This window comes from Anopheles moucheti, chromosome 2 (assembly GCF_943734755.1).
Source record: "Anopheles moucheti chromosome 2, idAnoMoucSN_F20_07, whole genome shotgun sequence".
In the NCBI taxonomy this organism is placed as follows: domain Eukaryota; kingdom Metazoa; phylum Arthropoda; class Insecta; order Diptera; family Culicidae; genus Anopheles; species Anopheles moucheti.
The window spans coordinates 10,022,636-10,050,174 of NC_069140.1; the positions used below are offsets into that span (position 1 = coordinate 10,022,636).

The window sequence follows — 27,539 nt, forward strand, 5'->3', positions numbered from 1 at the left end:
TAATACATCACAAAGAGATGCAGATGTTGCCTTTCAACTTAGATAACTCGGGATCAGCGGTTCATTGGTTTGTCATCAAATGGCACTAAATAAATGTCCGCTAGCCCCGAACAGGGATCAATTTCGACAAAAAATGTATTTCGCCGTCCATTTTCTCTTGCTTCCACCGTGCTTCTACTGCTGTTTCGGGGGATAGTTACAGTATTATAAATCGTACTATGGTGCTGCATATTTCACGGTCTATAGTAAGTTTTCCACGCTAGCTTTTGCCTAACCTTGGCGTGTGGAAAAACACAAAGGAAAACTATGTTTCGTATCGTACAGTAAAAACGTAAGACTTTAAGTAAGTACGTTGGCTAATTACTCGGTAACGTCGTGTGTGGGAGTGTTTTTTTTTTCCTTCTTTTTGTCCACGGATCCTATACACTGCCGGCATTTTGTTGTTGTCGAGAAACAAAAAAAAAATGTTTTTCATCAAAACGGATCGGACCAGTTCGCCCACAACCCCCTCCCAATCGCATAAATCCTCTATTGTTGCATTCGGTTTGTGGCGTAGTTTTTTAGAGGGGGTTTTAATATAATATGCCTATATAAATATATGTTTACACAACGCATCTTGTATATACGCGCGCTACACACACACACACACACTGTTTGCTCGGCCGCAATTGCATGAGCACGGCTGTTTATCTGGATGGTTGTGTTTGCACAATGGTGTGATGGGTATGGCTCACGAAATGAATCATTCTGGAATACTTGCGCCTAATTCGTCTGCAGAAGACACCGCGCGAAAGACACCCTGGTGACAAATGCAGCCATGCTGCTGCCCTGATGCGGCCTGGGCTCGTAGCTTCAAAATGTAAGTACGAATGTTCTCTACCTATATTTACCTTTTACTTCGGTTTTGCGAATGTATATAAACTCACCACCGCCAGGCTCAGTGTTTTGTTGTGGTTTCGACTAGCATGCATATTTACACTACTGAGGGTCCGGGCGTTGGTGGCGTTCTGTGCTGTGCGGTCGGAAGGCCGGAAGTACCTGTGCACACCAAACACTTCGAATTTGTTAACTGATTCAATTGGGTTCCATCATGGTTGTTGGGCGGCGGGTCAACAACACTGTTGGGGTAAGTACTCTTCGACGTCATCGTGCTAATACCGCGCCACTTGATCGCGCCAATTTACAATACTACAAACAGTCAAGTTAGGGGGGTTAGGCTAGTAGTTTGATAGTCTTACACACTGCACAGTTGTTAGTATCCGTAGTCGTACTCAGTAAGTTCGATACACATACGATAAAGGAAAGCTTTCAAATTGCTAAGCGGAATCTGCGTGACAGTCAAAGACATTGGCTGCCGGTAACCTTATTATCATTTGTAGTTGACGATAGACATGTGTGTTCTCTTCTTCTCTTTACGGTGCTGAAACGTCACGATTGTGCGTACAGTATTTGTAAGTACCTTGGAATAGTGGCCAAACACGGATTGGCTAACAAACAAACAAACAAAAACAAAACTAAACCACTCGGTCCATCCCATCCCACACTGTTGGGTGGAAAGAGTGAGCGGGTGTTATAAATCTGTCTGCATAACTTGCACAGGTTGCAACTCTTATTGTCTTATCGTGTTAACAGCTTGCTGTATGCACTTCCATACGCATTCAAATAAACTTTCGAACCAAATGTTACCCGCGCACTACAGAGGCAGACAAAACAGAGGCAAAAAATATAGCTTCTTTACTAAAGTTTGCAAGACCAGCTTGCACCTATAACACATCGTACAATTGATGCCAACGCGAGATGCTTTAAGCTTCCGGCGGGTTTTCGTTTTCCAAACAAATACAACAAACGAAAGGGAAAGATGGTCCGTTCTCCTGCCGCGAGTGCAATAAAACATTCGCAGACCCACAAGATGTCCGCAAGAGTTTCACACCTTCCACAGCAGCAGATGGTTGGTGCTGTCCTCGCGACCAGCCACCTCACTCATGGTGTTATTGCCCGCACTGCGGAAATCCTCGTAACCATCGCCACCGGAAATTACCAGCAGATCTTGGAGCGATGGTTTACTCGATTTTCCACCCGGGGGGTTTTGTGCGCCAGCGGACGATACGCCACCATCCTGCACCAGATCCGTTTCGCCGTCCGGTGATTCCACGTATGTTAAAAACCGTACATGCCCCGTATGGCCGTGAGGAAGACCTGTGGTGTAAAGAGAAATTAACGACGGCGAATGTTCAGTGAGTTCAATACCATTTGGCGCTGGACGAATTACGAACATACCCGTTACGGCCGGCAACGATGATCCTTTGGCAACGTTGTGGGCGGCTATTGTTAGCAACACACCGGCACTTGTTCCAACCCAGATCAGATCCTTGCACGCCAGCAAGGATGTGACACGTAGGCAGGCGGCTTTGTGCTGTCGTATGATATCATCACAGTTCGAAAGCATCTTATTTACGGATGGTGCTAAATTTACCTCAAATATTATCTCAAAGCTGGAATGGAAGCGTATAACCATGGGTTAGCGCACACAATCACATCCTCAAACGCTCCGCCGTGCGATCCTTACCTTTCATGATGGCAACACTTGATGTGCGCAGAGTTCTGCACCGAAATCCACACGTAGTCGTTTAATACTGTCATATTAGTGATTGGTTTTGAGTCGTTCGAAATTTGAATTTGGCTGTCGATCTGTGAAGCAAAGTTTATGCCGTCAATAACCTTCTAATCCAAGACATTTGATGGGATTGTTGTTTTCTTTTCTTCGACTTACTTGCAAAGTTTTCGTGTTTAATACTTTTATAGTTCCCTGTATTGCGCACCACAGCTTCCCGTGTACGTTCAGCAGCTTCACTACGGGATTCGTAACGGTGCCAACAGTCACTGTCAGCGGAGAGGATACGTTCCACCCATCTGTGAAGGAGGAAAGAGTTTGTACTTCCCGGGCCCGGTAACTCCTCACAACTGCTCGCCATACTTACTGCGATCCCTGGAGTACACACAAATATCACCATTCGCCAGGGATACGAACACACGATTATCCAAGTACAGTATGGAGTATACCGCACTGACGTGCGGTATCTTGATCTTGTTCTTCTTGATCCTAATGTTATCCGTGCAGTTGTACACGTGTATGCAGCCGTCCTCCGTGCCGAGCCACATGGTCGATTGCTGATTTTCCGACTCGTCTGCCGCGTTCGTACTGGCCGTCGAATCTTGCTGCCGATGATTGGGCGTCAGGGAGGTGGCGCACGGCTGGCCCGTCCCGGCTACCCGGTCCGGTTGGCTTTCGGCGTCGGAATCTTCACTTGAGCTGCCCGAATCAAGCTGAATGTTCGATTCGTTGTTCGACACCGTTCGTTGCGTACTGCCATCGGTTGATTTGAACGATCCCTTACGTTCGGCCGATTTGGAAGGTGAGTGTACCACGGAATTGTTCGCTCTGCTCGGTGCACTGTTCATAGACGCATCCACGATTGATATATTCACACTCATCAGTGACGAGTTTGAAGCTCTGGAGTATGTTACAAAAAATGTATAAACTTATATGTTGCGACTCGCAAACACCTCAAGCTACACTTACCGTTCTTCGTTTGCCGGAACGGAGGAAACGCACAGTATCCGCGCATTGCACACCCCGTTGCAGCTCGTCACGGACGGTTCCGGCACTAGGCTGAGCACACAAACCTGCCCCACGTACCCATCGCTATTGCACACCCATACGTCCTTCTGCACACCGAGCGTCGGCGAGGCACACGTGAATTGAAGACCGGCCCGAGTCTTCCGTATCGGTACGGATACGAAGAAATCCGGTATCTGGCATCGCTCCAAGCTGTTGGCCAGCTTCTGCTTTGCGTCCGCAAATATTTCCTCCCACTGGGTGCGCTTTTCCGGCTTCGAAAACACCACTGTCATATTTTGGATGCCGTTGCTGCAACAAATAAATCACGGAAGAGTTATTACAGTTTCAGCGGGTTCCTAAATGCACCGGGCACCGTTTGGTAGCTGCACTTACGAGGTGTTCCACGTTAACTCCAGCACGTTCAGCTGCGCATCGTTGGTTTGCCGTTCCGCGAGCTGTCGCTGTACTTCGCGCTGTAATTCACGAATTGCTTCCTCCAAGGCTCCGTGCGGACAACGTAAGCTGGCGGCTTTGTCGGATATCTCTATTAGCTTACTGCTATCTTCCGAAAGGTGTTCAATCTCCTTCATGATGCGTCGAACATTTTCGTCTTTAGCTGAAACGATTAAATGAATATAAAAAACGGTGCAAAGTGAGTACAAGTTTGCAGGCAGCTGATGCTATTTAATTGGCAAGGGATTTCTTTGCAGAACATGGTAGAAAGACACATTGATCATCTTTCATAGAGCAATCCAAATCTAGACATTCGCATGTCTATGTACTAAATATTATGTCATGTCTATTTATCAGATGTTGAGGAGTCCTCACAAGATCAGATCTTATGATCAGATGTCCTATTAACAAATGCCAATTTACGATCAAAGATGGCCACACCCCAGGTTTTGGTCCTGGCCAAAAATCAGCAGATACATTAAGAACATTGCTCTTGAGATACCAACTAGTGTCTCAATGAACCTGAGATTTATTTTAGGACATTCCCAAACATCCAGAAAAAATAATGATCCGTGGTCATTAATTTTTGCAACATTCATGGCTTGCTATAACCAAAATCGGTGAGTTATTGTAATGTCTGATAAGTGATCTTCCGTTATATTGAGATTTCAAACCGGCTGTTGGTTTTGCAGCGATCTTTACCCACCAAATATCTCCGGTAACCTCTGCGTTACATACAAGACATGTGAAAACGCACGTCCCTCAAGTTACCACTCACATTGCCCGACCAAAGATAATAAAACACTAAAATAGCCAATAACCAATTTAACCATGCCATACCGAGGCCATAAATCAAGTCTAAGAACATGCGTTTGTGTACGTACATTCGAAACTGCACTTCTATCTGTACAAATACGAATTAACTCATATCGGGATGTGACGATACAGCAGCACTATGCATGCAACGCGTCATGAAACGGGCGCCACGAGCACCGCGAAAATCCGTTATCAAGATCATTGATATGACCACGGTCGGTACGCGTTCGGCCACGCACTGAAGGGGCAGGTTGCGCTCCATCATTGCTTTATCTAAGTTGTTCGATAGTGTGGCTCGATTTGCTCCATTCGGACTCCATTGCAGCTGTAAGCAGTACCGATCCAGCGGCAGTCCGTCTACAGCGCTTCGACCGTTCACCACAGTTGGACCATTCTCATCGTCTGCTGTTTCTGGGAGTTGGGAGAACATTTTCGTTGGGAGCTACGAAAAGTGTAGTGCTGCAAAATGCCGAAAACTGCCGAAACCAAGTTTGTGAATTCGCTCTTCCTGACCAACCTCATCCAATCGCAGTACGGTGAGTCGGAGGTGAAAATTAAGGCGTACGATGTCGAGCCAGCCTCTGCCGATATCAACGATCCCTACGCACGATCGTCGATGAACCGGATCCTTATCAAGTGCGTATACTGTCTTCATCTCTTTAACATTCTCAAAAAAAAACACTGACACACAACACGTTTGTTCCGCCAGATACACCTCGAAGGAACATTCCGATGCCGTCATTACGTTCGTGGCGAAAATCAAACCCACCGAAGGACTGCTGGTGGAACAGTTCAGAAAGGCGGATGTGTTCGATAAGGAGATCCTCATGTACAAGTCCGTACTGCCCAGCATGGTGACCATGATTTCTAAGCTCGGAAGCGTCATTGAGCTGGCGCCGCAGTAAGTATCCGTTCAGTTCCACCAATGTGATCGAGCGGAATGCCTACACGGGTCAGCTGACTCGCGTTCGGGGCAGAAGCCATTATATAACTGGGAAGATTGAATTGAACTGTTAACGATTAGACGAAAGATACGGTCGCGTGAACGCTTGAAATCGTTTAAGCACGACAAACGGTAGGTCATAAACCGTATCGATGTGTCTAGGAAGAAAAGGGCATAAGGGGGTTCTTGCCTTTTTGTTTTGTTTCCGAACCTCACGTATGAAGTGTATCGTTATCTGCAGTAACAGATAGACGACAATTCAAAACTACCTCACCGTGATAATGGCCCAACACCATATCGGGAATCAAAATGAATTGGCGCGTTTTGGGCACACATAATTGACAGCCGATGACTAACACATATTAGGTAGCTAGGATTGATCGTGGATGTATTGATTCCCACTGCATAGAGAAGAGAGGACGCCGCTTGTTTTAAATGATTCATTATGCTAGTCGCCGCACATAATCAATTTGTCTCAATAGGCGTTTGAATTAGCCGCATTAAATGATTCTCAACATTTTGGCGTTACTTTATCTCTTTTCACATTAAATTTACAGGCTAATCTACTCCTCGGAGACACCGTCGGATCTTGTCGTGCTGGAGGATCTCACTGCGCGCGGTTACAGCGTGGAAAATCAAACGCTAGGGCTATCCTACGACCAAAGCAAAATGGCCGTAGAGAAGTTAGCCTTCTTCCATGCTGCCAGCGCTGCCATGCTGGCCGAAAATGGGCAAGTGTTTGACAAGTTCTCCAAGGGTACGTTCCATAACGAATACAAGGATAAGCTTAACTATTTCCCCGATACGATACGCACCGTTGGTGAGATTGCTACCGAGCTGGGCATTAGTCAGCCCGTGACGGAGAAGCTCCAGAAGCTGCCGGCTAAAACACTGCAAAAAGCCATCGAAGCGTACGGGAGCGACTTCAAGGGTTTGAAGGTGCTCAACCATGGTGACTTCTGGACTAACAACATTATGTTCAAGTATCAGGGAACCGAACTGGTGGATGCTATTTTTGTAAGTGCATTTTTGTCAGAAACATTCGTACATGTTGCATTGACAATGTTACGATTTTCCCCCCAGGTTGACTTCCAAAACTGTGTCGTCGGATCACCGATCATCGATCTCGTGTACTTCCTGGCTTCGTCACCCGCACTCGATGTGCTCGATAAGCACCGCGACGAGTTGGTGTACATCTACCACGAAACGCTTGTGCTGCTGTTACAGAAAATGGGCTACATTAAATCTGTTCCTTCCCTGCTCGAGCTGCAGGTGGAGCTGCTGAAGTACGGACCACTGCAGGTCATCTACGCCCTAACCGTGTCACCGTTTATGCGCACCAAGGACGCAAATAATACACCCCCGATGCAGCCGACGCTCCACAATCCCAACCAATCTGCCAACGTTAAGCAAGTTCTTGGGGCTCACGCTCCCAGCATCGTAGCACAGCTTAAGGCATACGAGATGGTGGGATTGCTCGACTGGGGTGCGAATGAGAGCAAAATTAAGGGTCTGATGTCGCGCTTCCAGCGTTAACATCCGAGCGAGTCCGGATGGAATATTGTGAAGTTATTCGCGCGAATAAAGAGGTAACCCTACTACACCATGGGGCATCAGATTGCTGTGTACTTACATTTGACTATTTCCAAATCGTCCAGCGATATCTTCGTGAGATACTTGTACTTGTTCGTATCCAACGTAGACGCAACGCTTCCCGGGCAGGTCCTGCGAATACAGTAGGGAGTATTAGTGTTTCACCTCAACCTCAACGTTAGCAACACCTACATGTTGGTCTTTCGAATGGTTCCGCTCCTTCGCTTAATGCTCGTTATCACCAGAAGGTCGTTGAAGAGGAAAAAGCCTCGCTCCTTGCGCGTCACCTGTCCCGACGGCATCGACACCAGATCGAACAGCAGGAAGGCACGCTCCGGCGTTACCAGATCGTTCATACCCTCGATCACACCCTCCAGCTCGCGCAGTGCCGTCTCGCGTTGTCCATTTTCCAGCGCCTCCTTTTCTTTGCAGTTCAGAAATATCAGTATATCGTGCACTAACTTTAAAGCTTCCTGTAACGGTTTCTGGTCCGGGTGCGTCACGTCCGTGTGCTTAATCAGTCTTGTGAAGATAAGTTCGTAGCTGCGAATGGACAACATCATCAACCAAAGTGTTACCAACCTTTTACCCCAAAATGGTACGCGAAACCCTGCCCCTGGCACGATACATACTTTGGAAACTTTTGTACGGGTTTGATCAGCAGGTTGTCCAGCGATAATTTTCCCTTGTGTTCCCGGGCCATGGCTTCGAGAAACCTTGCAAAAGCGGGACACTTCTGTCTCGCACTCCGGATTGCGTCCTTCGCCCTGTTCCAGTTGTTCACAAACGCTGTGTACGTGTCGAGTATGACCGGTCGGGAGAACTATCGGGAGTTACGCACGATGAAAAGAAACGATAATCAGACGAATTTCATTCGAATTTACACCTTCCATCGACACTGTAGCACTGCTCGCCATCGATGTACTTACAACGTCCACAAACGCATCGCCAATCATCTGCATCTTGTCCCAGGAATCCAATCGACGTCGTAGCTCCTCCAGGAATCGCTCGTGGATGTTCAGTATGGCTGGAACCATGAAGAATATTTCATCCACCGTCTGGACATCTACCAGGCCCGAATTTTCTGGTGACTTTAGCTGATTTAGGTATTTCTACAACGGAAAACAAAGATAAATTAATAACATCTGCATGGAACACCTTCAAACAAATGAGCCGGCCGTGATGCACCTACCAGCACTATCGTTTGCAGTGACTCCACGTATGATTTTTCCGTGTTGAAGAGCTCCACGACCACGTGAGTTCGCGTATCCTGCAAAAAAAGAAACGATAACCATAGCGCAACATATTAGGTCAGACTGTTTTGCTCTTCTTCACAACCTTAGAAGCGATCGTTTATGGTTTGGTGAAAAAGTTCACCGCTCGCTACCATGCACGAGCTACTGATCCCGGTGCCTACGGCTACGCCCGACACGGCACAGCAACGTGTCACCCTGGCCCCAATATGCGGAACGGTAAAATCGGTAACTGAATTAAAATCTCATTCCTGTTAAAAGCTTTTCATGTTGCAGTAATTGAATTTCCTTCACAACTTTTCGCAACGGTTCCACACCGGCCGACCGACCAGCACCGGTTGGAAGCGGACGGACAGATTGTGGTACACCCCGTGTCACGCCGGGTGTGGGAAAACATGGGAGAAGGAAAAAAAACTTCCCCGCCCGGATAACGGAAGCGAACAGAAGTGGTTGAGTGAATTGTTGTACAGATCGATCGATGGATGATGCATTAAAGAATGGATGCATGATTTGGTTTAAAGAAGCACATTCAGCGTATACCATCGACATCATTATGAACGGTGGTGCTGTGTTCCATTATGCAGCGGACACGGTGGAAAAGCAAAAAAAAAACAGAAGGTAGTTCCGCAAAATGGCAACAACAAAGAATGGGAGGGAGATTGTTTTGGGTTGGGTTACGATATTAACACAGTGCTGTATCAACACGGAACGCGGATCGTGCAGTGGCGGATAATGTTTTAATTAATTTATTGATCGGAAACAAAAACACAGACACACACCTGACCGAGGGATAGAATTACATTTATAAAGCTACCATTAATAGAAGTGGAAAATTTTAAAAATCCATTTACTAAACGTTGTATTTTGGGTGGGTTTAAATACATCAGCAATGTTTAATACGGAACGGAAAGTACATTTCTCAGAACACGATCATACTTTGTGTGCAAAACTCGCCCGGATTTTCAAATTAGGTCGTTTTTAGGAACCAAAATACTATGATGACATTTGAAGAGAGTTAGATGAATAATCTTCTAATTGTTTTGAGCACTATAACCTCAACCAAAATGGTGGGCTTTACTTAACAACCTTAAGTAATCTTAAGTCACCATTTTGTTTACTTTTTTCCTATAGTTGTATAGTCTGCCTTGAATGCGGTTAAACGATTCAGGCAGGATGTAGTACTGGTCCTACCGTGTGAAGAATGGATCTTCTTCTCCCAATGGAGTCGCCTGGTGGATTTTGGCGAGTAAAACGAATAACAATCAATCAACCAATTAATTGATCACAAGGACACGAAATGAAGAAAAATGGAATATTCGCATGCCATTTTAGAATTTGTACATTCTAACGCTTGTTTTTAATAATGTTTATCAAATTTAATCACTATTAATTAATATAACGTTTTAATTTTAATTTCTTCGTGTGTTCCTGGCACTGTGTTCCATGTAGAAGATTCAAAGATGATTTAATTGGAATAAAAACGATAATGAGCTCAAAAACCAAAAAAAAAATCAACCAAAATAAAATAAAAACAAGCAAAAATCTGATAAAACACCAACACACTCAAACAACAAAACAAAAGCGGTACCGAAAAAGGAATAAGAGAAACAACTCCCCCCCCCCCCCCCCCCCCCCCCCAGCGTCGGCGTCTCAGCACAACGATGCAAAACAATCCGCTGTCCGTACGACCGATTGCACCTCAACGCATATTCCCATCAGGTACAAGCGTAAACACTTGTTGATAACCGCCATGTGTTACTGCAGCGTTGATAAATCAACGATATCAACGGCGTGTACGCAAGCACGCGTGTTAAGCCCAACCCCCCTCACCCCAATCAGGGTGGCTTTGGCGGAAAATCACAACCTGTTACGGTTTCCTATGGCGACAAAACATTGGCAGGCTGTGCGTTTGTTGTTGTGGTTGTATAAATAGCGCAAATTATGTCAACCCCTTTCGGACGACCTTCACCTGTCGCTTGTCAGGCATTCGACGGCATAAAGTGTACACGCATTCGAGAATGCAATCTTTCGCAAAAGCTGTGCATTATATGTGACGGCGAAAGGCCAGACCATGGATGTCTGATTACTGGAATTCTATAATGGTTCACAGGAATGTGCGCATAAAGTTTTATATCGCGATGTAATGCAAGGGTTCGTAAGAACATCCTTCAACCTTACAGGCAAATTACGAATAATCTCTCTTTTCAACAGTTTCATCATATGCACGGGTCTTCACTTACATTGTAGCAACTGATAACGTTGTGCCACATGGTATTTTCCGACGTAGATTTGGGCGTCCGCTCTGGATCATCCTCCGAATCAGAGCAGAAGTTAAGTGGCATCATTGTAGCTGTTGTTTTAGCGTAAGGTTACAGAACAAAGTAGGTCCTCCAGAGTAGTAGGAAAGCAGGAAGTAGCTAAGACAAAACGCACAGCATCCACTACAACGCACACTTTTCCTTAAAAGGACCTGCACTCATTGAAATCTCATAAGCCCGCACAAAACATTCCACACACACACACACACACGCACATACGAACACGAAGGGATGGATTTGCTGGGCCTGCTGCCGAGTGGTCCCAAACCTCACAACAAAACCGTCATCTTGAATAAACAAAACACCAGCAACATGATGGCGTTAAGTGGAGCACGTTTTGCAGACGTCGTCTGGACGGATGCTGGAAGCACTGGCACAACAACGCACGCACGAGTGTCTAACACCGCTAATGCTTCGGTGTCGGGTTTTGTTTAGTTCCGTCGTCTACAGGTGTATTCTGTCTCGGGCCCACTTCACCCGTAATGCTACGCTAAAACGCTCACCTATGCCTGAACACACTCAATATTCTAATAACAGCTTGAAACCTTGAGCATTCCCGAGTGGCGTGTTTCGCGGCGCTGGGTCCAGTTTCCTTTTTAAGCCAACCACCATCACGGCACGCTTCCGACGCACTTGAAAGGAAAGCAACACGCAGCAGCACGGATTTGCATGAAAATGGTTGTTCCGTGCCAGGTCCATGGGATCTTTCCATCGCACAAAGGGCTAGGCATGCCCGGGTGAAGTGTCATTAAAGCTTCACTATAGCGGCACCAGCAGCTTACGATGGAAGCGTCTGGGCGAGTTGGCGTTTTTTTTCCCACCCGCGTCAAGATGCTCTTGCTACTTCTCAACTCCACACCTATTGCAATTGCTATGGTAACGAATCAATCAGAACAACAAATAAAAGCCACGAACGGAGTGTCTTCCAGACAGTGCGCACTGCATCAGCAGCCGTCCATTTGTGATCGGAGCTATATCCAACGATGGGATGGCCTTGGCCACCCACCCTCTCGGTCTCGTGTTATCGTCGAGTCGATGCGATACGTGGACAGCCAACAGAAGCAACAACAACAACAACGAAAAGGCAAACCGGAGAGATGAACCCCCAGACCGTCCCTGAAATGTGTGGTTATGGAGCAACTGGCTCATCAGTTCACCAATGTCCTAATTCCGGGTTTCTGGGTTCTGGTAGGTTTTTTTTGGGAACGAATTGTTTCACGCCATTTTTTTTTTCTTTTTGCACTACACTACTACTTCCGCCTGGTTACAACCGCAAGGGTAAACACACACGTTCGATCGAAGCAACTCGTGAAAACTGCGTTGTACGGCATACCACCGTACACTCGAAGCCGAGGACTGGTTGGTATGCTGCCGATTTTTTGTTTCTTCTCATCTCTTCCCTTTCCCAGCTTCCTTCATCATTCCGGATGGTTTGCTCTGCTCTGTTCGATCATTTATAATGCTTGTTTTTTCCTCTCCCTCTCTCTTTCTCTCTCTTAGTCTCTCTCTTTCTCTATCTCTCTCTCTCTCTCTCTCTCTCTCTCTCTCTGTCTTACTATGAAACTCGCTGTATCTTGTTTCTCTTTTTTGCGGACCGTCTCGTTTGTTCCTACTGCTGCCATTCATCCATTTTCTCCAACAACTCACTCACACTAGCTCACGCACAACTTCATCCCAACAAGTGCGCGACCTCGCGCGACTATTTTTCTTCAATTTTCCATACCATTTTCCTCTGTGCTAGAAAATCAAACAAAATACAGTCGCAGCGTAGTGTAACCCACGTCCACCCCCGCCCTTCACGCCCTTCCGTCAGCGTCGATATCGAACGGGGGTTGCAACATTCGCTTGTTCAATATTCAACTCCATCCATCAACCGCTTGGCCACACCAAAACCCGCCTGCCACCGAGGCGGCTGTCCGATTGTTTGTAAGAGCATTGCATCCATCGCCCACCCGATATCATTGTGCACTCCCCGCCGTATGGTGTACGGTAAGGATAATTAGGTGAAGCGAAGCGAGTTGGTGAGTTTTTCACAATTATTGAAAATCATCCAACCGATGGCCTCTAGCGGTTGTTTGCCGTAACTGACAGTTGATATTTCTCATGCCCGTGCAGCTGGTGGGGAGCTCTCTGTCTGCTTGTCTGCGTTAAAAAAACCAATACCATTACCCGGTGGGGAACGTTTGGCGTGTGCGTTTGCTTAATATACTCGTTAATGGACCGTCACGTTTCGGAACTGCGAAATATACCGAGCGCGCTCGAAAACTTGTGCACGCAGGACAAGTCCTGCGGTGTGCCCGTTGCTCTCTAGGGGCAGGCCAAAAACCGCCGAAAAAATTCCAACTCCTTCCTTACGTTTCATGCAATTGTTACTTCTGTTCCCACACCGTTGAAAAACACGTTGCAGGTGGCGCAAAAAGGTCCACTAATCAACATTCTTTGCAGATAAAAATATGTTACAACAAACAACCAGCACCAGAAGGAAAATACGCGTACACCAACGCGCGGTGTAGCGAAAGTAGCGTTAAAAATGTAGAGTTAAGAAATTAGTTCATAAGTATAAACTAGGTTAAGATTGTAATTAGTATGTAAGTATTGGTAACGCAGCACACGCATCATACGGTCATCCGCAATGTGCGTACGGGCAGTTGAATAAATGCCACGAACGAGTACACAACAGATTGGCGACGAGGATAAAGTCAAAGAGTACAAAAGTCAAATGGCGAAACAAGTGATCGGAACAGTGCAGCCGTATGTGTTTGGAGAGGAAATAGAAAATTACCTGGAAAGAGTGGATCTTTTTCTGGAAGTGAACGACGTTGAAGACAACAAGAAAACGGGGTTCTTACTAACGATTGGTGGCGCCGAATTGTTCGATGTGGCAAGGAAAGTGTGCTCGCCAAAAAACCCTAAGGAGATAAAGTACGATGTGCTTACAAAAACATTAACATCGCACCTAAAGCGCAGCACAAATGAAGTGGCGGAACGTTACAAATTCCGCTTGGTGTTTCAAAAGGAGCTATCGATAAACGAATACATTATCGAATTGAAGGCGGCCGCACAGTTGTGCAATTTTGAGTCATTCCTTGAAAAGGCGCTACGTGACCAACTAGTAGCCGGGGTCACCGACCAGGAGCTGAGAAAGAGACTTCTCTCAAAAAGCATGCTCACATACGAAAGTGCGTGCAATGTGGCATTGTCCTGGGAAGCAGCAAAGCGACAGAATGATGAGATGAACCCAAATGAAGCACAAAAAGAGATAGCAACAGTGCGAACCAAGGCGACCAGCACACCAGCTAGATCAGCGTCGGAAGAGCAGGACGAATGTAGGCAAGCGGAGATGGCGGCGTTACGACGTACAAAATGGAATAATTATTCGCCTGCCGCACGTGGTGAGCGAAATCGAGTAAGCAGAAATACCAGAAGTGTATTGTGTTATCGGTGCGGTAGACAGCATGATCCAAATCAGTGTCCAGTTAAAGCGTGGAATTGTTATGCGTGTGGTAAAACGGGACACGTCGCATCGTGCTGCAGGAGCAATCGAAAAGGCATGAGAGCCTTCGAGAAGGAACAAGGGGAAGAAGAGGAAGAAGGCGTAGAACATATGGAGATGTACGACTAGAATTTGAGATCGATTGTGGGGCCTGTACCAGTGTGATACCAGAAGAAATTTTTCGTAAAAAATTTCAAAAACACGTTTTAAAAGAAACGTACGTTACGTATGTATCTGCGACCGGACAAATAATACGACCACTAGGGAAGTTTAATGTAAAAGTACGAACGAAAGACGGAAAAATAGGCGTATTGCAAATTACAGTAATTCCAGCACAAAGAAAAGTAAATTGTTTGTTAGGAAGGGACGCCTTGGATTGGATGTTTCCCACCTGGCGAAGAGTATTTCAAATCAATGCGCTAGAATCAAATCAAGAGTACAATATACTAAACGAAATAAGAAAACAATTCCCGAATACGGTGAATAATAATGAAAATAGCATGATAACCGGTTTTGTAGCCAATTTGATTCTTAAACCAGATGCAACACCAATTTTCCATAAGGCTTACACCGTACCGTATTCCTTAATCGATGAAGTTGAAAATGATTTGAATCAGTTAGTTAAAGACGGAATATTAGTTCCTACCAAAACGTCACAATGGGCAAGTCCAGCTGTTATAGTTAAAAAGAAAAATGGTAAAGTTAGAGTTTGCCTCGATGGCAAGGTTACCGTGAATAGAATGTTATCCACAACACACTACCCTTTACCACATGTAGATGACATACTATCCAAAATTTCCAAGTGGAAATATTTTTGCAAATTAGATTTGACTGCCGCGTATTTGCAAGTACCATTATCAAAAGCCTCACAAGAAATATGTACAATCAATACCCACAAGGGATTATATCGTTACACACGCATGCCATTTGGCATCAGTTCGGCTCCAGCTATCTTTCAAGGAATAATAGATCAAATACTGTTGGGGTCACCAGGAATGGCCTACATAGACGACATAGTAGTAGGAGGAGCGACGACAAAAGAATGTAAACGGAATCTTTTTCTGGTGCTAGATAGGCTAAACAAGCACAGAGTAAAGTTGAATTTAGAAAAATCGGAATTTTTTAAATCTAGTATTGATTACCTCGGATACAATATCTCGGCAAGCGGCATAAAACCAAATCAAGATAAGGTTAAGGCGATCGCGGAAGTGGCAAGCCCGAGAAACGTAAATGAACTACAAGCATTTTTGGGATTATTAAATTTCTACCGTAGATTCCTACCCAACTTGTCAGCTCAACTTTATCCGTTACATGCGTTACTAAAAAAGAATACAAAATTTAATTGGGATAATAAATGTGAGGAAGTTTTTCAAGAAACAAAACAAATGTTAATAAATCATAAAGTCTTAGAACCTTATGACCCCAGTAAACCAATAGTTTTAGCTGTGGACGCTAGTCCATATGGAGTGGGAGCGGTGTTGTCTCACGTCATAAACAAAATAGAAAAGCCTATCGCATTTGCCTCAGCTACACTTACCGAAGCGCAAAAAAACTATGCTCACGTACATAAGGAAGCGTTAGCCGTAATGTTCGGGGTAAACAAATTTCATAAATATATATTTGGGTTCAAGTTTAAGTTAGTAACCGATAATAGCGGAGTTAAAGAAATTTTCAACCCAACCAGAGGAACTTCTTCGATCGCAATGGCTCGTTTACAAAGATGGGCCTTGACCCTTTCAAATTACGATTATATTATTGAACAAAGACCAGGTACAATGATGAGCAACGCAGATGCTATGTCAAGGCTTCCGTTAGTGGAAGCACCAAGTGTTGAAAATATTCAGTTAGGAATAAAGGCGGTTCAAGAAAATGGGCTATTAAATGATGTTAGAATACGTTTCAATCAGCAGGAAGACCCTTTGATTAAAACATTATATGAAAGAGTAAAAGGCGGCTGGACGCATGAACCGGACTATAGTTTAAAACCATTCTTTAAACTCAAAACGCATTTTGGATTAGAAGACGGCATTTTATGTTTTAACGATAGGATAGTAGTACCGGAAAGCCTAAAAAGTCTGACGCTAACAAACTTACACCAAAATCATGAGGGTATAGTAAAAATGAAAATGAACGCACGGCAGCACGTGTGGTGGAAAACTATGGACAAGGATTTAACAGAATTTGTAAAATCGTGCAAAGTATGCCAGTTACGTCAAATAGTGCCAAAAGAAGTGGTAGTAACTAAATGGCCAAGCGTAAAAGAGCCTTTCCAAAGGGTACATTTGGATCTCTTTTATATAGAAAGCCGTACCTTACTCATAATAGTAGATGCTTTTTCAAAATATATAGACGTAAAACTATTAAATCTTTCGCGGGCGTCCGATATCATCGAAAACCTAGAAAACTTTTTTGCATGTTTTGGATTGCCTCAGGAAATCGTGACCGATAATGGTCCACCCTTTAATTCGGTTGCTTTTGAAAATTTTCTAAACGTGAGAGGTATAAAGGTATCGAAATCACCCCCATACCATCCACAATCAAATGGGTTAGCTGAAAGAGCTGTTAGAACAGTAAAGGAAGTTATCAAAAAATTTATGATTGATGATAAAGTAAAACATCTATCCCTAACTAGGAAAATCAATAGATTTTTAACAAATTATAGGAACACACCGTGTACTGTAACAAAAGTCACGCCAGCCTCACGAATATTTAGTTATGTACCCATCACTATAATGAATTCAATGAAACCTAAAACGGGAGCGACATCTCTTAAAAAACCACCAATGAAAAGGCAATTTAGTAAACCTAACGTATTTAATACGTCGTATATGACAAAGACGGTAGAATTTAAAGAAGGAGAAAAAGCCCTATATAGAAATCATTTTAAGGAATTATTTAGATGGATTCCGGTTACTATTTACAAAAAACTTAGTATTTTACGATATTTGGTAAACATTAATGGAAATATTAGAATGGTACACATCAACCAATTGAAAAAGAATTCTAATTACGACCCAATAATCTTGGCCCAACCGCAAACAACAAAATATGAAGAAGAAAAGGAAATATCAGATAAAGTAAAAATAGAACCAAAACCGAGTAGAAAGCGAGCCAGAAGCGAATCTTCCTCACCGCCCATTCGAAGATCTGAGCGACTAAAGGGACAACCTAGGAAAAAATATTTCAACAAAAGAACAATAGTTTAGCGGGGAGAATGTAGAGTTAAGAAATTAGTTCATAAGTATAAACTAGGTTAAGATTGTAATTAGTATGTAAGTATTGGTAACGCAGCACACGCATCATACGGTCATCCGCAATGTGCGTACGGGCAGTTGAATAAATGCCACGAACGAGTACACAACAAAAAATACCACCGTACACGCAACGTTCGAAACCATCAATGAAATTTCGACTTCTTTTTTTTCCATTCCTAATGCAGGTGCTTTACCGCATACACTAACGCCATCCTACGCACTTCCAAGGGCGAGAAACCGAGTGCCGGTGAGAAAATCGTCCACAGACAACTTCCTTCACACATTCGGCTAGTTGATGTGTTCGAGCTCATATAGTTTACTCAACGGCACAACCAAAGTCCCGCGCACAAGTACTTGAACGTCCACAGCGGCACAGTGATGCATTAACAAAAAAAGCCTTAACGTACTTGTTGATTGGTGTCTCGGGGTGTTCTTCCATCAACTACGGAACATGAAAACATTGCCTTTGCGCATGTCCCCCCAACATATCTCACACACACACCCCAGCTCCGATGGGTGATGATGATGGTGTGTGCGAAAGTTCCCTCGTCCCATTCACTCACGCGCAGCCAGTGTTTCAGGTGGTTCGAAGTATGCAATGGTAGTTGTGCTATGCAAAGCAATCACATTAACGAACTTGCGCATGAAATACTAACGCGTTGTGGCTTAAAATCCATCATGCACAGCGTTCCATCGCACCACAAGCGAATGGTGCAAGCAATTCGCAACCACTGTTTTACAAACGACCAAGCGTCTCCATCGGTAACGACCGGTCGGTTGTGTGAATGATAGGACCGTGTTGGTAAAATGGGTGGCGATAATGATGATGAGTAAGGGTTCTTCTTGGGTTGCTGGCATTTATTTTTGCGGGTGCGAATATACCGACCAATATTCTGAGATTTCCAGTGGCAATATCCAGTTCTTAGGGAAGGAGAAGATGTTTAAACCATTTGCTTGAGTAGCTGCTAATTATGCAACTACCAACCGAAAACATACAATGTAGTTTAGTCCTTTTCTTAGTATTTTATTACTAAGTAAAAGACAATTATTAAAAATAAACCATTCTTCACAGTCGATTTCAATACTTCCAAACAACCTGCAAGACCCGTTTAAGCTTGCTTTCATTGTTCTCCACGAGTAAATTAACAAAATGTTACTTGCAATCGGTTACTTACCAAACAGTTCAGCACAGCCGACGGTAAGGCATTGCTAGCATTCCCTCCACTGTTACCACCGCTACCCGTCAGCTGTTCCGTGATCAGCTTTTCGCTCGATCCTTTCAACAATTCGGCCAACAGCTCGGGCGAAGCGGCCAAACCCTTCGGCGTTTCCGGCGTGTTCAACAGTGTGAAGCTACGCTCGGACGGCGTACGACTGTTCTGGGACAGCCGCACCTCATCCAAGCTGCGCTTCTGCTGCTTCTCGCTGGCGCTCGATCCGCTGCGCTGCTTGTTCGGCTTCTCGTGAACGTCGGAGCCACCGCGCCGCAAACACTTATCCGTAAGATGGCTGTCGAGCGAAAACTTTTTGCTCTCCAGCTTACCACCACCGCTGGCCATGGATTTTTCCGACTTATCCGAATCCGTGCTGCGCTGCTCAATGTTGCAGAGGTAGCGCTTCGATGGGCTGGCGGAATGTGAACTGGACGAATCGGACAGCTTCGACGGGCTAGAAGCGGTCCGTACGTGCGTCGGGACGGGAAGGTTGGCGCTTGTTTTTCGCGGTTTTGAGCCCGCCTTCGCCGCATGTCGATCGTTCGTTTCGTCCATCGATTGGCTTCCAGCGCCACGGTTTCTCGCTGCACTCGGATTAGTGTTGTGGCTGTTGTGAAGAGCATTAGAGAACGTTTCATTAGACATTGCTTGCCCAACTTTACTACGCAATCAATCTTACTTACCCTTCGTTTCGTGTTAATTCCTCCAAGATTTCGTTGTACTGCACCTTGCTGGTGGGTTTCTTCATTTCCGCTTCCAGCATCTGTCCGTACGGTCCTCGGAGGGGTCGTTTTGAGTAGCGCCGTAGATCCGAATCACCGCCGCCCGGTGCGGGCGAGGCACTGGTGCGATCACGCGACGATGCGCGATCACTTTCGTTGTCCGACACGGAGTCCGACCGTAGCAGCAGTGTTTTCAGCGTCCGAACGGGCAATGCCGGTACGGGCAGTGTGTCATCCTTCTCGTCGGAGCTCTGGTAGGTGAGACTCTGTCGACGGTTACCCTTGGGCCAGATTGGTTTGCCCGGATCGGAGTCCGGCGTGGTCGGATCGAGCAGATACCGGTCGGGCGAGTGTACCGCGTTCTCGCGCTCCTTTCCATACTCCAGCGCATCCTTTCCACTGAGATCGGTAAAGCTATCGCCGCTAAGATCCAGACTGGAATCTTTTTCGTTCACCTGTCCCAGCTGCTGCGGGTTCCAACCCACAGTGCCATCCTCGCCCGCCGTTCCACCGTTCTCGTTGTGGTCCGATTCCAGCTCATTGTTCCCATCAATTGCGGGCCACTGGATGTAGATTCCTTTCCGGCGCGATTTCCGCGACTCCAAGCGCCGCTTTTCGTCCACATCGTTCGACAGCCGACAGTTCTGCGGATCGCCCATATCTTCGTTGTTGCTGTGGCGTTTCCGCACCTCCACTACCTCCACCTCGTTACCGTCACCCAGCACTACGGACACCTTGTGTGTTGCTGCGCTGCCGTCTACGATTGTGGTGTACTCATTGCTTTCCGGCTCGGTGCAAATTATCGAAACGGGCGGTGTGCAGACCATCATACCTTCGTCGGACCCATTGCTACCTTCGTTCGTATCGGCGGCACCATCCGACCCCACACCATCCTCGGAAAGTTCAACGCTTTCCTGCGGTTCAATGATTTGCGGCGGGATTTCCACGGTGATCTTGTCCGATTCTTCTGCAGAAAGCTCGGTGGAAAATACATCAGAACCTGGTCCGGCTGGGTCGCCGATCGCGTTCTCATTAACCTCCTTTATGCTACCCAAACAATCGGTAAATTTGCCATACTCCGTCGTCGAAGCGTCTATCCACTGCTCTGACGGACGGGCCGTACTCCATTCGCTCACGACACAATCGTACACCGGCACCGGAATCAAGCAGGTTGTGGCCTGCTGCAAACATTCATCGTCCTTGGAAAGCGATGTCGGCGTTATTGGAATGCCTTCCTCCACCAACGACTCCAGCACCATTTCCGATGCCTGGATCACACTGATGTTTGCCTGTTGCGACACACACCCTTCGTATTCCACATTCTCGTTGTGCTCCGCCACCGGATCTTCGACGATCGTTTCAATGTCGGAATTGCGGTTCGAGGCAAGATCCTTCCCATCCAGCCGCTCCTCATGATACCGCCCATAATCATCCAACGGTGCCAAATTGATGTTCAGTTCCGTCTTCTTGATCGTCAGCTTCGCCACATCCGTATCGTCCGGCTGTGGCGCCTGCGACTCTTGCGCCGGCTGACTCCCACACAACTCTGTCGGACTGCAGCTACGGGCAGATTCGACCACCTTACAGTACTGCCTGGGTATCGTGTTGCTGTCCACGCTCGACTGTTGCTGATCCTTACTCTTCAAGATACTGTTCTTCAGCGCACCGAGCGCGGACCGGATGTACTTGCCCGACGAGTAGTCCACCTGCGAAAAGGAAGCACTCCGAAATGGAATCGTTTTCTGCGTGTACGAGCCCACTATCGTGCGGGATTCGGGTCGCGCCAGTTTGGTAAACAGCTCGTCGTCATCCTTCAGTGTGCCGGCGTCCGTTTTGCATTCATCCGCCGCAACCGAACTCACCTGCGGTAGCTCATGCAATGCTTCCAAATTGGACGTGCTTACGTTCGCGCGCAGATTGACCGGTCTGTGCTCGGTGAGTGGTGAGCTCGGCGTTGACATCCGCTGTCCGCTACCATCCGCAAATCGGTACGGTATGTCAACCGAGCGTGATTCCTTCGCCTTCCGCAGTTGTGAGTCGGGCAGGGTCGATTCCGCACCGTGCAGGAAGCTGGTATCGATAAGACTAGACGTGGACAGGGCCGTATTGCGTCGATCGAGCGTCCGCTCGACGCTGTGGGCATGTTTGGAACGTCGCGGCGGTGGCACCGGTGGCGCTCTGTTCCCCTTCAACAGTTCCGTCAGTTCGCGCAGTCGTTCCGTTTTGGTTGCAGCTGGCCCAGCCGGGGCACTGTTTGCCGCAGCGCTGGCGTTTTGCTTGTCGGACGAACTGGATGTGGTCTTTTTCACTAATCTTTGCAAGCGATCTAACGTGTTGTTGCGTTTTTCCATTATCTGCAATGAGGTAACATGGCAAATCAATAACACACTCAAGGATAATCCAAATTAAGCTCTTTCTCACAGGAAGGAGCTGCGAATATAGTGAATATTAATATTTGTTTTTAACACACCACCACAAACACTAGCGCGTGTCCCTGAAATCATGTGTGTTCTTACATAATGCCGAGAACATTTCACGCGTCAACACAAACTATCACCATTTTCAAACCGCCCCGTGATCACTAAACGATCTGAAGCACTGCATCGAACACCTAGCCACGTTCATTAATTTAATCGCCACCAGCGGCACTGTGATAGTTACGCGTAAACGCTAAACAAACTTACCGATCGGTCGTTTGTACCGCTACACGCAGCATGGAATTGAGTGGTGCTCCTTCCGAAGCAGTTTAACCCTGCGTGATGGGCGGGAGAGGAGCTGTCCGGCGACGAGCAGGCAGAACCGTAACCCAGCGTTTTGGCTGTAGCATAAGGCGACGATGGTGGCGGGTAGATGTCATCCGTCGCCGCACCGCCCAACGGTGTCTGCTCGCCGATACCACCTGGCCGTCCGGGTTCGCCACCAACACTACCGACACTGACACTTTTCTCAGCGCTATTATTAGACGACACTGTAGTATATTTCTGCTGCTGCTGATGCTGCTTCTGCTGCTGTTGATGCTGTTGATGCTGTTGATGCTGTTGCTGTTCACTGTCACCGATACTACTATTCCGGTGGTAATTGTTATTGCTATCACTGCGTCTACTGTTCGCTACTTCCTGCGGTGCAGCCGCACTATCACTGTGTCCAATGTCACTACTACCCACGCAAAGCGCACTCCCGTTCGCCAACGAAGTAATGAGCGTGCTGATGGTGGATGCCGACTGCCAAGCACCGCCAAAGCGCAACTCAGCACCGTACCGTCCCACCGGATAGTCGTCGTTGGCGTTACTGTCGTTACGGTTGCACTGCGTACGACACTTGACTGCCGACGGTCGCTGTGCTGGTCGCCACCGTTCCTCACTATTGCGTCGGTGCGATTCGGCACCGACACCACTACACACACCGTTCGCGTCGTCCGAGGACGAGTCGATGTAATTGTTTCGATGATTCGCGACACTGGCGGCCGTGCTTGAGGCTAGTGTTTTACCACCGTCCACGGCTGGCAGCGTGCCATCACCCTCCGATCCCCCGGCGATGAGCGATGGGCACTGTTGGCGTGGCGTCCTACACCCGTAATCTTCGCGCTCGATGCCAACGAGCGGGGTGTTGATGTTGATGTCGTCCCCGGCCGACGACAGATCGGACGAGTCAATGAAACTAAGATCCTCCAGTTCATCGATCGGACGCTGTTGCGTTCGACCGTGGGTGCCGCCAACGATCGTCGTCAGGTTGGCGTCGGTACTGGCGGTCGTCCCCGGTCCACCACGGTACGGGGCGTTGATGGCGGTGGCCGTGTGCGTGATCCCGCCCAGCAGCTTGTTGCAGTACTTGTTCAGCGATTGCAGCCGGATTTCGTTGATCGCATCGCTGCACTTGTGATTGCGGCCGTTGCCAGCCGTTGGGCTGTAGTTCGTGCTGCCGCTGCTCAACACCGGCAGGGATGATTTGCGCGTTACGTTAGGACGAAAGTACAACGCTTCACCGCCTATCTCATCCCGAATACATCCATTCTGTTTCTCCGCGCGGAAGGAATCATCCGCATACCCGTACTGCAACCGTCTGGCGTGGTTTGCACTGCGAAACGATCTATTCCTGCCGGCGCTGTTTAGCAAGGGACCATCGAACAGCTGATTGCAGTCACCGTTACCACCGACCGGGGATCTGGAGGATAGCGTCGGCGAGCAGTACCCGATGGCGTCGGATGGAACACGATGGAAGCTGTACGATTTCACCACCGGCAACGATGACGGAGGCTGCAATACTCGGCGACGCTGCGCAAACGGTGTCGCAATCGGGGGTGGATGTGCTTGCAGCGGGTATGGAGACACTGCACCCGGATCGTCTGGCGCGGGATGCGTCAGGATGCAACCGACTGCCGTTTGCGGTAGCGTGGGTGATGTAGGCCGCGGAGACAGAGAGGACGTAGAGGATAGCTCGTCAGCGGCCGGATCCGTGCCTCCCGCACCCGAATGAGGTTTCCTTATATTATTTCTCCCACAACCACCAACACCATCACCGGACCGGGAACCAACAGGCCGGGCGGAGTTCGGTCCACTACCACCGTGCAGTTCAGATGATATTTTCTTTTTCTCGAAATTATTTATGTTCACATCGTTTCTTCCGCCTTGTCCGCCCTGCACCGGCCAACCTTGCTGCGGCCCAAGATGCGGCTGTCGTAGTGCGTTTTTCGAATTTAAATTTAAATCATCACCCCCGTTCCGATAGTCACCGCCACTTGATATTACGCCGCCGCACCCTCTGGCATCGTCCGCAGCGTCGAGTTCACCGTTCGCACCAACAATAACCAGTGCCGAAAGATCATCATCAACATCGGCATCATTCGCATCATCGAACTCGCTGCTTATGGCCGTTCCGCTCGCGGTGCTGTGCTGCCCATTGCTGCCGAGATATTCCGTTCCATCAGGCCGATCTAGCGCGGTGGCGGAATATCCAATCGATCGTGCATGCCGCTGCTGTTTGCGTCTTGCGTTATGGTAATCTGCACTCGGGACGGAAGATGCTGAATGTTCCTGCTTCAGTGGATGGTGGTGCTTTTCCTGCAACCGTGGTTCACTGTTGGCCTGCTGCTTCTTGCTGTTACTGCTTCCCGAGCCGAAGCTGTTGCTGTAGCAGCACACCACCGTCGAACATCTTGGGGAGGATTCTTGTTGCTGCTGCTGCTGCTGAAGCTGCCGTACCGTCTCGTCGAACAGTTGTTGATGGTCCTGACTGTCGCTTCGTTCTGGCCTATTATGGCGACCGTTGGCGTTGTTGATGTTGCTGTAGTTGCTGTGATCACTATCAGCTCTGCTGCTGTTGCTGCTGTTAGTGACGCCGTTCCTGTAGCTCGAGTCGACCAACAGTTCGGCCCCGCAAGTGTAACCGTCACTTCCGCGGTCGTGCGATTGCGCTAACTGACTGAAGCTGGTCCCGTTGTTGTTGCTTCGACCAGGCGCCAACATTGGATACCTCGGCAGCTGCTGCTGCTGCTGCTGCTGATGGCCCTCCACCCCGGACGAACCAACCGATGTCGATGCGAACGGAGATGATTTTCTATTCTTAGCTGGAGTAACAAACCCAAAATGTAGGGAGAGAACGAGAGAGAGAAAGAAAGAGAAAGAGAAAGTATAATGAAAAGTGGAGAAAATTTTACATTTCCAACGTGATTTTCCACTTCTTCCACATCAATACCAGGACAAGTGGGTGGGTGTGGGTGTGTGTGTGTGTACACCGTGCGTTGGATGCGATCGATCGGTACGACTGCTTTGCGCATTAACATGATTGACCGACTGCACTACTGCTGCGAAAGAATGTGCCCATTCTTGGCATAGAGCATCCCAGCGCCGCAGTGCAACTCCAAACTTCACGCTGGAAGAAAAGGTCGTGCATCATTATGGGGACGGTTGCGCCTGGCACTGCATGTGCTATATTTACATCTCAATGCCACCGAATGTGCAGTCGAGGCACGCGGACCCGGGGACCAGACATTGAAACACGGTACGACACGGTGCAGCTGTTTCGCCTGCAATTCACCTGCATTTGAAACAATGTCGCACGCAAATGGACCAACGAGCGGTCCACTTTAACGCGCCATTTCATTCACATTTGATTAGCCAGTTCGGGAGAACGGATGAAGGAAAATGAAGGACGACCAATGTTTCGCGGGAAAAGCACACAATTATAGAACTCTTCAGTGTGGCTTTTACTGAGTTTAAGTTTAACTAGCAAAATTCAAAGTAGACGAAACCGAAATGAAATAATAAACTGTTCAAATACTCCACTAATTTATGTGCTCCTCCAGACTCAGCCATAGTGCGTTTGAACCGTAACCTTTGTCTGGCAACGAGTACAAATTTGAGATTAAAAAAAATTAATAGCCCACCCGGGAACATCAGCACGCTGTTCGCTCTTCAAATTAAAAATAAAGTTAACCCACCCACTGGAATCATCAACATGCGTGAGAATACCTACGGCAATATCCTCCACACACACACACACAAATACTCCCGGTATACTCCCTGCTAGTAGCCAACGTCAACGATCGATGCTGTGGTGTAGTATTTCCCGGGGCTTTAGACGTTTTTTACACTCGCGCTAAGACAATCATTACTGGTTTCCCTCCCTTGATCGAACAAGATAAACATCCTACCGCTTCGGAAAACTCGGATGGAAAAATAAATATAAAAATCAAAACCCACAGGAATGGGTTTGCTGGCAATATTGACGGTGGCGACGGGGGTCGTTGGGGGTCGTAAAATTTAATTTTAGTTTTCCTTCCATCTACTGTGATATGGATTTTCCGTTCGCACCGGCAGAAGCGTGCGAGCGTTTCGCGCCATCAACGGGCGCATCGTTGTTGATGGGCGATTCCTCCATCGCCAGTGGGAATGGTGGGATGAAAACAACTTAAAATACCGTTTCGTTTGATCCGCACACGATCCTACCACCGAATGACTACCTACGCCTCGCGCTAATCAGCGGCTAGCAGTCTGGCAGTGCAGAAGAAATAGAAGGCTTCGATTGCAATATCTTACTTAAGCTACTAGGAACTGGCAGTTTGGTACGGGCGTAGCTGCTATTAGTCCAGGGCATTTCCACACCGCTTGATCCGATGCAGCAGCAATTCGGTTTCTCCCCATTGCTGCTAATGCTGCTCGTGCCCCCGACGCTGTGTACGCTGTTGTCACCGTTCGCGATCTCGTAGGAATTGACAGAAGCGCGGGAGTTTGCCTCGTTCAAATCGGTCACGTGGCCCGGTTTCCCGCCATCCAGCAGTCCAGTATTTGATAGACGCACACCGTAGCGTAGAGTGCCGAGCTGAATGTAGTCATTTTCCGGTATTGCTCTGCCGTGAGAGAGAGAGAGAGAGAGAGAGAGAGTGGGAAAAATAAATGGGAGAGAGATAGAGAGAAATCGATTAGAGCATAACGTACGCAGCCCATTTTCAACGAAGCACCATTTGCCCCGTAAAGTATGCAATACGCATACACATTGCGGGTTCGAGCAGATTTTCATTTCGAGCTCGCTGGTAAAAGTTGTTTTAAAAAATTGTTTTAAAGTACAATATACGTATTTTGTGGAGTGATCAATTTAGAAACTTATTTAAATTTTGTTTAAAGTTTGCTATAAACGTTACTACACAACGTCTATCATCAAAATAGGAAAGTGTTATATTACAGAAACAAAAAGATACATTTTTTATGCGTATGGACTCATTTTAATGTGTGTTTTTAATAAAAAACTTGCAAAAGTTGCAACTACGAGGCTTCCGTCGGGCTGTAAACACTCACCTGTTCCACATAGCCGATGGCAGCGCCTTCATGTTCCTTCCCAATTTGTCTGGTTGCGGTTTGCTGGTCAT

At 47.2% G+C, this 27,539-nt stretch overlaps 3 protein-coding genes across 3 annotated transcripts; 2 read left to right on the plus strand and 1 right to left on the minus strand.

Moving 5' to 3' along the window:
• Positions 1-117: 117 nt before the first annotated feature.
• LOC128304851 (uncharacterized) lies at positions 118-27,539 on the minus strand. Its single transcript, XM_053042126.1, has 17 exons — positions 27,469-27,539; positions 26,713-27,023; positions 22,363-25,241; positions 19,640-22,032; positions 18,918-19,563; positions 8,617-8,694; positions 8,354-8,536; positions 8,057-8,247; positions 7,617-7,967; positions 7,465-7,556; positions 4,013-4,235; positions 3,581-3,928; positions 2,979-3,511; positions 2,771-2,910; positions 2,567-2,688; positions 2,278-2,492; positions 118-2,196 (listed from the first exon to the last, which is right to left on the minus strand). Exons 1-17 carry the CDS (start codon positions 27,537-27,539, stop codon positions 1,925-1,927), a joined length of 9,048 nt encoding a protein of 3,015 aa, XP_052898086.1. The 3' UTR covers positions 118-1,924.
• On the plus strand, positions 5,260-7,367 carry LOC128304950 (uncharacterized). The gene is made up of 4 exons (XM_053042239.1): positions 5,260-5,524; positions 5,598-5,789; positions 6,389-6,848; positions 6,915-7,367. Exons 1-4 carry the CDS (start codon positions 5,355-5,357, stop codon positions 7,365-7,367), a joined length of 1,275 nt encoding a protein of 424 aa, XP_052898199.1. The 5' UTR covers positions 5,260-5,354.
• Positions 14,159-14,617, plus strand: LOC128305042 (uncharacterized). The gene has a single exon (XM_053042360.1). It carries the CDS (start codon positions 14,159-14,161, stop codon positions 14,615-14,617), a length of 459 nt encoding a protein of 152 aa, XP_052898320.1.